General features: G+C 36.1%; 2 protein-coding genes across 3 annotated transcripts in view; one reads left to right on the top strand and one right to left on the bottom strand.

Moving 5' to 3' along the window:
* GIGYF2 (GRB10 interacting GYF protein 2) overlaps positions 1-14,721 on the top strand; it is a 125,661-nt gene that overhangs the window by 48,384 nt on the left and 62,556 nt on the right. The gene's annotated exons all lie outside the window — the stretch shown is intronic.
* On the bottom strand, positions 2,403-5,611 carry KCNJ13 (potassium inwardly rectifying channel subfamily J member 13; the record flags this gene model as incomplete). 2 transcript variants are annotated; one of them, XM_082658052.1, is made up of 2 exons in its annotated part: positions 2,403-3,025; positions 5,152-5,611. In XM_082658052.1, the coding sequence occupies 2 exons, from the start codon at positions 5,609-5,611 to the stop codon at positions 2,403-2,405; spliced, it is 1,083 nt and encodes a 360-aa protein (XP_082514178.1). The 2 variants fall into 2 exon arrangements, with proteins under 2 accessions (XP_082514178.1, XP_082514179.1); XM_082658053.1 differs by having other exon boundaries at positions 2,965-3,025; positions 5,388-5,611.

Here is a 14,721-nt window from a genome sequence, read left to right as displayed (position 1 = left end):
GGCTGCTGCTGGCAGTTGGTAATATGGGCTTGTACATATATAAAAGTAGGCCTTATGATTTTTAGTATCTCCTTGTCTTCAGTTTGTTGGGACTGTCATGCTATCTGGATTGGGTTCCACAAGCATTTTTTAACTTAGTTCCAACGTGGTCTCCCTGATCATGTGTCCGAGATATCGTCACTGATTTCTCAGGTGGCCCAGGTAAGTGAGCTGTAAAGCCAGGAGTTAGAGCTGCTCTTCCCACTTTCCAGTAAATTTCCCCCTCTTTCAGTCTGTACTCTATTCACCTGAAAGGATAATGGGGCCTTTGCAGAAAACTTAATCCTTAACATAGAAGATGTGATTCTTTAAAGTAAAAGAATCATGAACAGTTCTTTCAGAAGCTTTCAGCCTCCTAGACAAAAGTATTTGATTGCATTTCTTAGTTGTCTATTTATTAAATAGCACTAGTATACCAACGGAGTTCTTTTTGGGGGTGTGTGTGTAGGGAAAGTTATATCTAATTTTCAGGTGCAGAGTTTATGTATAAATAGTACAGTAAGAGACTTCTATGACTTGAATGGAGAATATACTGCATCTATATTGAGACTCAGATCCTAGACAGGTCTTGCTCACTTCCAAATTGCGTGACTTTAGGCAGCCTCTCTGAACTGTTGGAATTGATCTGTGTAAGTGATGTAGAGCTCTTAGGAAAAAATATACCATGTAAATCTTCAGTACTTGTTTTCATCAGGTTAGGTGAATCTTGTTAACTTTATTATAGAAATAAGAATTCTTGCTGATTATATGTGTTACAACAATCTTGGGTTGGAGGAAAACCTGTTGGTCTAGCTAGTACTTAAGAATGCCTAAGGTTTTCAAACAGCAAAAGTTCGCAGTGATTAAGTTTCTGTGTCCTTGATACACTTTGCTATAATTAGTCTTAGACCACTCCAAAGTTCTTTATTTTCTCTTCCTTTTGGTCTAGGAGTAGAAAAATGTGACTTGCTGCTGTTCCCTGCTTTTCACAACTGCTTCCCTTTACTAGCTAGTATTTATTTTAAGAGATGATTCCTGTGTGGGTCATCACCAGTAGGGAGGGTTAATCTTTCACTTTTTTCACATAAACCTGGATAAGGGAAATTTCAGAAAAGAATAACAGCAACAAATCTATTTGAAATCTGATAGGGTGACTTTTTTGGTTCCTGTTTGAGGACAGTTCGATTTTTTTATTGAAATGGCAGATTTACAGAGGATAGTCTTAAGTTAAACTGGAGGTAAGGGAAAGTGTTCATCCTAGTATATGCAAAATTAAAAAAGCAGAGAAAGCATAATTTTCATGGAGTATTAGATTTGGAAAGAAATAATAGAGTTCATCTCGTCCAACCTCCTGCTGGTGAATAAACACTCATTTTGTGTTTATAGAAAAAACTATCTGAAGTTTGAAACAGGAATTTGGGTTTGAAAATACTTCATTGCCTAATTATTTTTTGCTTTTTCTGTTGGAGATTTTTTCCCCTAGTTGAATTATATCTAAACCTTTATACCTACAAAAACGTAAATATATTTGCATCTACGAGGTTCTTATACCATTGAATGGACCCTAAGTAGAAAGGGAATGTTTTTACTTAGGTCGGAAGTTATTCAGATGAATGGTTGGTTATAATTTTTAAATCACTATTTGATTAGTATGCCTGGTAGCTTTAAAGTAGATATAATTTTGCGTCTTATCTTAACTTGCTCTGATCACTTTCTGCCACAAATGTATGAATATGTGCATGTGTTTGGGTGTCATGCTCAAATGCTTTTAGAGTTATGTATAAATCTGTTCTTCGCTGTTTTCTTGTGAGTTTTTGTTCTTAGCTGTTAAAAATTAAGGGGGTAATATTTACCCTAGTTTTGTTTTATAAAGAACCAAAGGACTGATCTTTGTTGCCTTGAAGAAATAACAGTTTTAAAAGAGTGTTCACTAAATATTGTGAAATCATCATTCTACCCAGGGAGCTAGGTTTGAAACTAGGCTGCTGCTTCAACTTGCAGATGAAAATGAGAAATTTATGGCTGATTTTCTTAGAGTTCAGCTGTGTTAAACTTCACTGTCAATTTTACCTTCGTTACTGGTATCATACCACATCCATACAAACTCACCAACAGCATTTCTGTTGTTGTAAATATCTGTTACATTCAGATGCATTGATTTCAGCAGATAACCACAGATACAAACTTTGTATAATGTTATATTTCCACAATGTGTATTGCTAGCCATTTTTTTTTATGGGCGGAGGCTTGATCACCATGATGTAATCAGAAAGATGTAATCAGCATTGGAAAAAAGAAAACATGAGATATGATGAAGGAAAAATAGGTGCATAACTGGCTGAGTATATTTAATACATTAAAAAATAGGGCGCTATGGATATTTCTTACTCTGTCAGTCCTGTTTCAGAGATCTGAAAATTGTCAATGCTTTGTCCATTGATATGGATGTCCAGGTCAGTCCTGTTTGGGCTCTTGGAGACCAGAGGTGTTGGAAGTTCAGGAATAGTCTCATCAAAATTCTCCATCTTGATTTGATATTCACCTTTGGAACCTCGGGTCAGCAGAGATGCAAAACAGTGATGTAACATGATCTCAGAGGGCAGGTAGGATGTCCTCCTTTGGCATATTTCTCCAGTGCCTTCCTGCATTGCTGAAAGGAACACAACTAATTCAAAGTGGGGAGGATTTTCATGCTGGAGCAGAGTAGCCAGGGGACTCGATGGTATAATGGAGTGATAGTAGGTTAGTGGAAAGATAAAGAATGGACATTCCTCAGAACTGATGCCATCAAGGTGGAAGTCCACACTGGTCTGGTAGAGTTCGCCGTTTTCTCTTTCCTGATAGAGTATAGCTGAGACCCGAACACTGGTTAGAGGGCTGGGTCGAGTGTTGGCCACTTGGAAAATAAGATTAGGTTTACCATCTACGTGAGCTACTACTGCTAAGTCAGTAAAGCGAATTGAGAAAGCTCGATTTTTTGGCCGGGCGATCTTCGCCACAAAGGCACCTAAATTAGAAACCATTGAATTTTTTTTAGAATGAACAGATTAAATATCAGTACCTTTTCTGAATGAGAAGGATCTAGCAAATTTTTATACATTTCTTGGTGCCATGCCTTCGAAATGAGTCAGGAATTGAACTTGTTAATTTCTCATTAGCCTGAAGGATTTTGCAAAACGGTACATACATTCTTTATTTTAAACCTGCGATTTCAAAATGGGTAAGCACAATTCATTTTGTTACATAGAAATGTAAAACTTTAGTTTGTTATGAAGTGGAGGAGTGGTCATTTCCTGTATTCCTGTCCCTGCTTTAAAAATAACAGAAAATAAATGCAATTTACTTGCAACCAGATTACTTCAAGTTTAAATAGAGATTAGATTCATAGTAGAATGATTTGGGGTAGGGAGGGGACCTGTAGAACAAGTGACATTGAAGAATTTTTAACTTTGAAATTTATACAAACCTTTTTTCTTTTAAGAATGCTCTGTCTCTAAGGTGGTTTTCAGTGTACCCTTCAAGTGCATCCTCCATGTGCCCCCCAGCAGGTAGATCATGGTTTCTTAACTACTTTTGTGCCACAGATGTTGGCAGGCTGGTGAGGTCTATGAACCTCTTATTAGAATTACACTTTAAATGCATTAAAATAAAGTATATAAACAGGAAACCAAATACACTGAAATCCAGTTGAACATTTAAAAAATTACAATGTGTACCATATGTGCTTTTTTAATGCATTAAATAAAAAAATACAGTGGAGGTTTAGTACTGTAATTTTGAAGTATTATAGTATGATATGAAAATATCTGGGATTTCTGTTTGTAACAAAGTTATGGGTATTGCCAGTGCTTTTGTTTTTTGTTGCCTACATTTATAATCAAAGGAAATACCAAATTTCAGTTGGAGGTTAGTGTAAAAGAAAAAAAAGATGTAAGTTTTTCCTGTCTAAGTTCACATATCCTCTAAATTTTATCGAGTGGCCCAGTGTAAGAACTCTTCTTGTAAAGATTAAGTGATTTGCTACGGGTTGTAAAAGCCAGTTGGTTGCACACTGGGACTTTATTCCATACCACTGTTAATATCGCCCATAGTGTGTTAAAACAAGGTTTTCTCTTTGTTTTGTTTTTTATTTTTTAATTGTATATATCACTAGCCCTACTTTATTAGAGCAAAGAGTGTCATGTGTTGCCAGGTTTATACGCAAAATTTCACAATCATTGTGGCCTATTTCCAGTACATGCTCAGGATATGTATACTTGTTCTCTAATCTGCAGTGCTGACTGGTGTTTTGGGCTCATTAATATTGAGTAAATGTTGAAAAGATGAACTCAGAGGAGAAAATTCTAGCCCAGTAAAGGTTAAAAAAAAAAAATCAAATTCCTCTGTTAGGTAAAATGACTGTCAAAATATGCATTGAACATATTTATTCACTTATTTAACAAAATATTTAGCTTCTCTGAAAAACTCCTTTTAGATTTTTTGTTAATATCTTTTTGGCTGGTAGCATAATGATCCCTTTTTTCTTAAGAAATTTCAGTATGTAAAATTTAAGTATAGAGAGAGGTTTCTTAAAATTTCTCCTATTGTTTGACCCTAGGCTCTTCCTTTCAGTCTCAGGCATTACCTGCCAATGATGCAAATAAATTATTCTGTAATACCGTTGCTTATAACTGACTATACCCATTCCAAAACATTCATACATTTTTTTTTTTTAAGAACAAAAACAATTACCTGTGGGGACTTCCCTGGTGACGCAGTGGTTAAGAATCGGCCTGCCAATGCAGGGGACATGGGATTGATCCCTGTACCGGGAAGGTCCCACATGCAGCGGAACAACTAAGCCCGTGTGCCACAACTACTGAGTCTGCACTCTAGAGCCTGCGTGCCACAACTACTGAAGCCTGCGTGCCGCAACTGCTGAAGCCTGTGCACTCTAGGGCCCACGTGCTGCAACTACTGATGCCCGTGTGCCTAGACCCTGTGCTCCGCGACAAGAGAAGCCACCTCAATGAGAAGCCCGTGCACTGCAATGAAGAGTAGCCCCCACTCGCTGCAACTACAGAAAGCCCGCGCGCAGCAACGAAGACCCACCGCAGCCAAAAATAAAACAAACAAAATACAAAAAACAATTACCTGTGATGAAGGCCTCTAGCATGAGGCCTAGGAGCATTTGTATGGCAAGTAGGGCGATTGCACTAGGACAGTCACCACTGGGGAACATGGTACCGTAACCAATTGTGAGTTGTGTCTCCAGGGAGAAGGAGAATGCAGCTGTGAAACTGGTGATGTACTTGACACAGATAGTGTGGTTTTCAGGTGGGGCATCATGATCTAGTTCCAGATCACCATTCATCTCAGCTAGAACATACCAGAGCACTGCAAAGACAAGCCAGTGGATAACAAAAGAAGCAGAAAAAACCAACATCATCCAGCGCCAGCGCATGTCCATTAGGATTCCCCAAGCGTCTCGAAGATATGCAAGACCTCTTTGAGCGCCATCCATTTGAAGTGTGCTATGGCCATCCTTGGTGACCATCCTCCGGTATCTCTGAGTTAGGAGAGGAGCAATAACTTTGCAATTACTGCCATCCATCTCAGGCTGTAATTCTCTGAAATCAAGAGTAAATTAGTAAACCCTTAACTGTTTTTCAGGTAATATTAATAAATTCTGAGACTTTGTTTTTGGAATTTTTTTGGAATGCTTCCCTGACTGCTGGGCAGGCTTTCCCAGTCTGATAGCTCTTTCTCTTTACATAAGGGAGCATTTACTGACTAAGTCATTCATTTGATAGCTAATCATGGATTGCCTTAGGATATCTATTATTGGTTCCTTTAATGACTGTTAAAATATTGTTTGGCATATTAACGAATCCCCAAGGGTTGGGATTACGATTCATGTCTCTTTTTGATACTCCTGTATCTTTCTTGCACAAGTCGAGGCTTCAAGTATGTATTGATTTGACTAAACATTATGTGTAACAACTTTCCATAATTAATTAATAATTTATAACTATGAATAATTCATAATGAAAAGGAACATTAAATATGTGTTCCTCTGTTTAAATAAATAGAAATCATTTAGAAGTGTAGTGTTGAACTGTCTGAAAATGTTTTGAAGCCACACTTATTGCTAGGATAAGAGTAAGCTTTTAGAGATCCATAGTTCCATTGTATGCTTTATAATTAGCCTGTTGAAAGTTCTATGATTAGGTTTTATTTGTTTTTGTTACTTTGTGGTCATTTTCATGGAGTCTTTCCTTCTATGGCTCATGGATTGCCGCCCTTCTGAATATTCTAGATGCTGATTAGATTGTGGGGTAGACAGAAAATTATTTTCTTGGCAAAATTAAGAAATTCCAGGTAAAGATTCCAAGGTAATATTAATTGTGAAAGTAAATGAACCGGGTACTTCCCTGGTGGTCCAGTGGCTAAGATTCCAGTGGCTGCCAATGCAGGGGGCCAGACCCCACATGCCACAACTGAAAGAGTTCACTTGCTGCAACTAAAGAGTCCACGTGTCGCAACTAAAGATCCTGCATGCCACAACTAAGACCTGATGTAGCCAAATAAGTAAATAAATAATTTTTTTAAAAAAAGGCAATGCCTTAAAAAAGAAAAAAGAGAAGTAAATGAACCAGAAGAAAAAGCTTCGAGTTTAATGAACTAAAATAATCATTAAGACATTAAAGGTCAATTTTAGAAACATTAGTAAAGTTAGTTTTTAGCTATAAACGGTTTTCATCTGTGTTTCTTCTTTTCTCTGTGTGGTGAGTCGAAATCTAATGTGCACTTTCCATGTGACCATCCTTGAATATGACAAAGGTGTCAAAGACTTACGCAGAGGCAAGCAGAAACAGAATGGGAAATGCAACTTTGCTTCCCTTGAATCTGCCTTTCTTCTTTGCCACAATCCAGTACTAGGTGTTTATACATGACTCTTTTCGATGCTTCCTCCTTCAGAAGTAGATGCCCTTGGAAGTGTTGCATATCACCTTCCTACCTTTTGAATGACAATGATGCTTTGCTTGAGTTTGCTGGATGGACCCTCCTATGTCTAGGGACTTTGGGGCTTTGGAGACTGGCTTCCTGTGTTGTTGGAATTGGGCATTGGCCAGCTGGGTATATGCTTTCCCTTTTGTCCTAAGGCTGATTTAACATTTATTGGTGATATTAGAGACATTCTCGTATATTTTCTTCACATATGAGTTGCTGATGGAACACTGGGTTGATTGTTAACTTTATTTAGATTAGATGGTCATTTCTGTTTCATGTTATAAATTTTTAAAAAATCTTAGGGCATTAATGTTTTATAATTTATTATCCTAACAAGTTGTCATTATCATTTTATTTAGTTTTTTTTTCTTGGCACAGTTATTTAGTGATTCATTTTGCTAGACTTTTTGATGTTTTAGAAGACCTGATCTCTGCCCTTTTGGAAATTATTATAATAACAAAATATTCATAGGCATTGTGCTAGGTGCTTTCATTACTGCATTGTCTCTAATTCTTTGGTATCTCAGCAAGATAGACATTCTTTTTTTTTTTTTAAGATAGACATTCTTATCCCATTTTTCAGATGAGATCACTGAGGATCAGGCAGATAAAAGAAGTTTTCACAAGGCGTATGGATTATTTTGCAAGTCCGACTAACTTAACAGTTGGCTATTTTTTTATTTTTATTTTTTTTTAACTACAAGAAGCTATCTATTTAGAGTTTGGTGAGATAAAAGTCTGTCCCAAGATGATTGGTACTGCATTCACAAAATAGTCTTTGACAGCCTGATTTTTAGCACCTTAGAACTCTCCTGTCCCCAGAAGTGTCTCAAATATCCATTTTAAATCATTGTTAATTTTATGCATGATTTTTATGTCAGTAATGATTAATAATATTGGCTAATATATATTATTTATTATGTGCCAGGAATCATACCAAGCACTTCACATGTATTGACTCATGTGAAGCCAATAGCAGTGCCTGGCACAGAGTAACCTCTTGGGCTATTAGTTGCCTTACTGGTATTAATAATGTTTCTTAACTTTCCTAGTAATAAGTACCATTATTAATGCCCATTTTATAGATAATGAAACTGAGCCACAGTGAGTTTCCTAAGATCACAAAGGTAGTAAGTGGTGGTCAGTTCCTGCTTAGTCCGTAGTCCAGAGTCAGTGCTATATTGCCTCAAAAATAGACATTTTGACCCTAGTTAGCTTTTGTGAATAACACGTTACATTTGACTAGTTTTGTCCAAGAGCTCCTACAGAATATTTGTTCTTCAGAAATGCTTAGGCTAAGACCTAGATTTGTAGGCAAGAAGGATATTTTCAGTTAAGGAAGACATCTTGTAAGGTTTGAAGATTAGTACAATCAGAATTATTGTACATAGTCTAGTCTTAGATCCTATAGACCAGCAGAGTTAAAACAAAATGTGGAGAGGAGGGTTCTTATAAAGCATTGCCAAATTTGTATTTTGCCAGGTGAGAAAATAATTTTAAAAATATACTTTCATCATAATTTTATAAAAGAAAAGACATTTTGACACTTGAAGAAGGGTATAGCAATAAAGGGTAGTTGGCTGCCTCCAGTAAGTTTGTGAACCACTGTGTGGTTTTGCATTGTCCATGGCTTTGACCTGTATTGTTTCTTGCTTCCTGCCTATGTGAAAATGCCCATGATGAAGCTGTACACTAGTGCTGTTCCACTTATGGAACCACTGATTGCTAATTGTATCATAGTAATTCGGGGGCGGAAAGGTCCATGATTCTTCTTGATTTTCAGCTTGCTTCATTAAGTTCTAAAATTCATTACCTGAGGAGACAGCCTTTGTATACATACTATAGCTAACAAAATCAGTTATTTTCATTTGGGCCTTTTCAGGATTGTAACTTCTTACCTATAGCTTTTGTAGCACTCTTGCTCTAGGCTTTTACAGTTTTTTTTTTCTCTTGCGACTAAGTAAATACATAAAAAAACCTGTGAACAGGGCAGTCAGAAGGCTAATATCAAAACAGTGAAGCATTATCCTTTTTATATATAAAACTTTCCTAAATCTGGTTTAGATGGTGCTGGAAAGTGGAGTATTTGAGAGAGGTAAGATTTCAGTCCCCACTTAACAGATTACCCTGAATAACTCCATTCTTTGCACTCATGTAGTCAGTGTGGTTTAGCATAACGAAGACGGGGTGGGAAATCTAGCTGACTGGGTTCTGGCTCTGTTGGTTACATAGCTGTGCCAGTTTGGGCGAGCTACCCAATCCCCTTGGCCAGGCTTCCTTATATTAAAAAGAGAAAGAAAGAAAAGAGGGAATTAAATAACATGATCCTTGTAAATCCTACATGTTTGCAAACTTACTACCATTTCCCTCCACTGATAGAGGTTTCCTGTGTGATTTTTTACTATATAATTTTATATATGCTTGTATGGCATTTAAAACATTATTGTTGCCCAATGTATGTAGATTTTCTTTCCATCAAATTTAAAAGTGTCTGATGGACAGACATTATGTTTATACTATTATATTTCCAGGTTATTTTCATATCTACAGGTACACAAGTGCTTTTTGAATGTGTTTTTCCTAGTCTGTATTTATATGATTCTTGTAAATTGATCCCAGTAGAAAGTAGAATTGGGGTGGTTTGCTTGTGTCTCTCTGTGTGGGCTATAAAATATTTGCCCATTTATAAACTGTTTGATGGAAAAAATAGTACTTTATAAAAATGATAGTTTGGATGCTTCATTGGTCATCAAAATAATGGATTCATTTTACTCATTAGGTTGTAGCACTCAAAATTATGTCTTTTATTGTCATGTTGTAATGTAGTAGTATAGTTCATATTAAACAGTTAAGATATAAGTCATAATAACTACAAATGTTAAATGATTGCAGTATTACTGTGTATTTGTTCACTTCTGGTGTAAACAGTTTAAGACTGGAGAGAGTCATAATCATCTCTCCTGCCCTCCATAATTAGGGCAAATAGTGTGAGTTCTAATTCTATTATATAAGCTCAGAGATTCTTTTATGTTTTAATTTCTTATTTGTAGAAGCACCTAATTTCAGCAATAATTTCATGCTTAAGAAATTAGGACACTCATCATTTTTCCTATGGCTTAAAAAAGTAAAAACAAAATGATTTTTTTTTGGGGGGGGTCATTTGTTTTTCTTTGCTCGTTTTGGATTTCTTTAATCCCTTCCAAATGAAAAAGATACATTTTTTAAAAACCCACTGAATTTTTTCCAGGGTCTTTCTCTTCCCATTTCTATATTATAATGGAGAATTAGTATACATTTAGTAAAACAATTAAGAAGAAAATTTCCAATAATGCTTTCAAGAGAACTATTATTCTATTTCCAAAATTTAAGGAAAAAGAATAAAGAACCTTAATGTATGATCCTGTATGTAATGTCTTTGTTTTAAAACTCTATTGGCAATATCAAGCTCCATCCCTATTTGTCAGTCAGTTTTTTTCTCTGTTCTCCTTAAGGAAAGAAATAAGATTGAATATTTTCTCATGTACTCACCAGTTCTTTTGCTGGGCCAGCTTTATACACGGGTAGGTCTGGAGGAAGCTTTCAGAGACTGTCTTTTTGGTGAGGTAATTTTAATCTACAAGTCCAGCTTGTAGGTTCTCTTCTTGGACTGGGTTTACGGTTCACATTGCTCTGTTTATAATGTCGTGGGGGCTGCTTTCAGCTGAAGCTGATGTGATTGGTCACTTAGTCTGCGGGGGGCCAGTTAGCTCTGATCCTGTGGAAAAGAATGCTGGTTTGTTAGGAGGTCTTTCTTTACCCATCACAGACCTTAACAACTCTGGAGAAAGCCTCCAGAACTGACTTGGAGAAGGGGTGCATTTTTTCTCTCTAATCAGGACCGGTCTTTTAGTGAGTTTGCATAATCTCACTTAAGAGTTTATTTACAAGTTCAAAGGGATAAAATTCCCTGCAAGATTTCCTTTCAGCCGTCTTTCCTTATATAGCATGTTTAAGTGTGAGATATTTCCTTTACTAATCTTTTTTTCCTCCATTTCTTTTGGGAATATTTCCTTGGATAAGGACTTTTAGGTAGAAATTAATGAATTGATTTTACTAGTTTTCTTTTCATATCCCATCTCATCAGAATGACTACCACTAATTCTAGAACTAGTAATAGAGGTAATTTAGTTACCTGAAATCTTTTTTTGGGGGGCAAGGAGGCAGACTTTTTTATTTTATTTTTTTAAGGCTATGTACAGAAACCTTGAATAAGAAAACATTTAATTGTTTGGTTCCTTACACCTATCTCTAAAAAACACACCTGTGTGAAAGAACTGAAGAATTTTCTTAAATCATGCTTTAGTGATGTTTAGGGGATGTTTCCCTGAGGAGAAGTATGATGACATGCAATAAATATAGTGTTCAGGGTACAGAAACTTAAACATCTAAATAATGTCTAGCTGGAAAACGTCTGTGATCCAGCGTGTAGCAACCTCAAAATGAGCTGTGGGATAGCTTTGTATAATGCCTTACTGAGCAGGACTTTTCTCCACCTCCATTAGCTGCTGATTTTAAAACTTTGATCAAATGTCACATGTAAGGGGATCTGAGATACAAAGGCTGCGATTGTTCATAGTAAAATCATGGAAGGCCTGCTGGGAAAATTATTAATCTAGACCAATATAATGCTGCTTAGAAAGTGAAATCCGCCTTTGTAGATTCCTTCTCCTCCCCCCACAATTAAAAAATATATTAATTCCTTCTTTGTTTTTATTAATGCCAAACATTTCAATACAAGTTCAGACACAGCACTGCAAACTTTGACCTTCAGAACTAGAGAAGGTAAAAGCATAAAGGAGAGACTTGTGATGTGATGCACCTTCCCTGCATGTTCTGGTAGGAACTGTACTTTATATCAATTGCTAGTTTACTGATTGGGGGCGGAAGAGGGAAGACAGTAAATATAGTGTAACACTGCCTTTCAGAAAGCAGTACTGAAGGTGTACCTGCCATGTGTCTTGAATAGACATTATAGTAAGCAAGATAGTAAAGGATTTTACCAACATTAGAAGCCCCTTTCCATAATACATTCAGACAGAAATCATTTACAAGATGATTGTCAAGAAAGAAATGTCTCAAGTGAAGAAGTATTCTGGTTTCTGGATTTCACAGTTTGAAAGTCTGCTGTGGTCTCTAAACAGTGATTCCTAATTGCTAACTGAATGGATGTCGTAGACCAGTTCTAGAGTGTCTCCTTAGGAGCATAGCACTCCCATTATAATAGCCGGAGCACATAAACTCATTTCTGTTTGAAGTTGCCCGGTTAGCTGAGATGAAACTGATATCGGCACAGATGATAAACCAACTTCACCCTAAAATACATGGGCCCTCCCGTCTAAACAGAATTAATGATTTCAGTTGGAGATGGCTCTAAAACATTCTTCTATAAATGAACATACATGCTGCTAGATATCTGTTCATTGATTGATTTATTTTTTATTCCAAATTATAATGATTAAACAAGATGCCAAGAATCAGGCACATTATTCTTTATTAAATTCAATTCTGTATCCCTAAATTGTTTACTTTTCTTTCTGGCTAAAGCACTCCAGTATAATCCATAATTGTACCACATGGTACCTGAAAACAACAAAACCTTTAGTTGGCGTGCAGTGTCTTGCCTATGTATATACATAATCTCACAATTTTTAACCTTTAGCCCTGGTCTCCAATGCTCTTTCTTACACAGTGTAGTTAGCTTTCTTTAGAAGATGCCTAGTCTCTTTCCAGTTCTGCGTTGAAGCCCACTACTGATCACCTTCCCCCGAGATTTCAGGCAGTGTCTGGGTATATACCAGCAGATGACTGAGCATAAAGGTTATAGGAATATGGGGCATATTTAGACCACATGAGGTGCTTTTTCAGAGTCTGATATACAGCAGCCCCTCCAGTCTCTCCCAGCCAGGAGCTGCTGTGTTTTCGGGACCATATTAACCAGTGGAGCAGATGTGTTACCTCCTCAGGGGTTAGGATGGGAGAAAAGTTGCAAATCTCTGGATATAGAATTTAAACTACTCCATCCTAGTTACCCTGAGTTTTGTTTACAACTGGGGGGAAAAGTAAATATCAATACCTGGATGGGATTCCCTTTCACTGTTTTCTCTGGTATTAGAAAATATTTTTAGTGTTAATCAGAGAATATATATCTGAATAGAGAAATACAAAGTTACTTGCTAGAAAAATTTGCACATAAACAAGCTTCAAAGTCTGTCCCATAATTCCACTTTTGCTTTTGGAGTTTGGGCGCTTCTAAGTTCCAAGTTTCACAGCTGTAGATTTTGTTGGCTGAGTGCCTTTTTGCTCCATCTGAAGTTTTCCATAAACACCATTTCTGGCTGTAAGTCAAACATGCACACAGGTGCCCTTTTACTGCTCTTTCTCCTTAGGAAGTCCACTCAATTACACCAGACTAAAACCAATACTGCATTTTAATTTAATTTTATTTTTAGAAGAGTCCTATTTAGACAATACGTTCAGGCAGAAACAATCAAGTATTTATTGCCGTTGGGGAAAGTATTTATATATGTAGTGCAGTTGTATTTTAGCACCTTTTATACATCTTGAGGGATTGTTGATGTAAGAATATAAAATGTGTTATACAGGTAGTATAGTTTGCTCATAAGACTGCCGCGTTTGCCATATTGAATAGAAAAAAAATATATTTTAAATTTATATTTCTTTACCTTTTAGAGGTCAGAGACACCTTTAAGACCCTGGCAAAAACCTTAGACCCTTTTCCCTGAAAAAAGATAAAAGCATGCCAGCGTGATAGGTGCTTCTAGTTTAAGGATTCATAGCCCCAAGCTCATTTGTTGACTATAGGTTAGAAATATTTAGTTCAGGCATTAATTTGTAAATTATTTAGTTATGTTTACCTTTAAATCATCTTGTTTACATATTAATCTGTTAAGGTTTTTTAAAAAGTCAACTAAAATATTTGGCTACTCAACTTTGTCATATTGCTAATGTTACAGAAAGAGGAAGACTTTGATTTTAAGTGCTGAGAAAGGCCATGTGGGTGTGGGTATCCCTCGTTCATTTTAGCCCTGGTCACTTTGGAGTCATGTAATTTTTAGACATTAAAGGAGCTTTAGATATTATCTTCTGAGTTGCCCATGAACAACTTTATCATTTATTTTAAGTTGTATCAATAATACACAAATATATTTATTTTTTTAACCCTGTAATGAGTTAACTCATTATAAAGTTTTTTGGCACCCTCAATCCCCACCCAAATTTATATACATACAAATCTACTCTAATCATTTAGGTTATAAAGGATTTATTTTAATGTTTTAGAGCAATTCTTGCATACAGTATAATTTATATTGTAAGTTATATTAGTAGTAATTGGAAATGTATACTCTATTAGATTGTACTTGAAGTCATTTTTTTACCCTTCAAAATAATTGTGAGTAAAATTTTTATATTGTTATATAATAAGTTGATCTTAACATTTTTTTCAGGGGTACACATTTTGTTATCGTTTATCTGCTGGAAGCTTAACAAATTTAGTTCCATTTAGACATCTTGGCAGTCTCTATCCCCAAGCTTGTCTATGCATGATATGTCTATTGCTTTTTTAGAGCCCCTTAGAATTAGATCCCGGAACTTCCTTTTTCTACTTTATTTTTGTAGAATTTCTGGCTGCTTCTGATGGGTTTAATTTGT

This window comes from Grampus griseus, assembly GCF_964374135.1.
Source record: "Grampus griseus genome assembly, chromosome: 7".
Lineage (NCBI taxonomy): Eukaryota > Metazoa > Chordata > Mammalia > Artiodactyla > Delphinidae > Grampus > Grampus griseus.
This window is presented reverse-complemented; position numbering and strand designations above follow the sequence as displayed.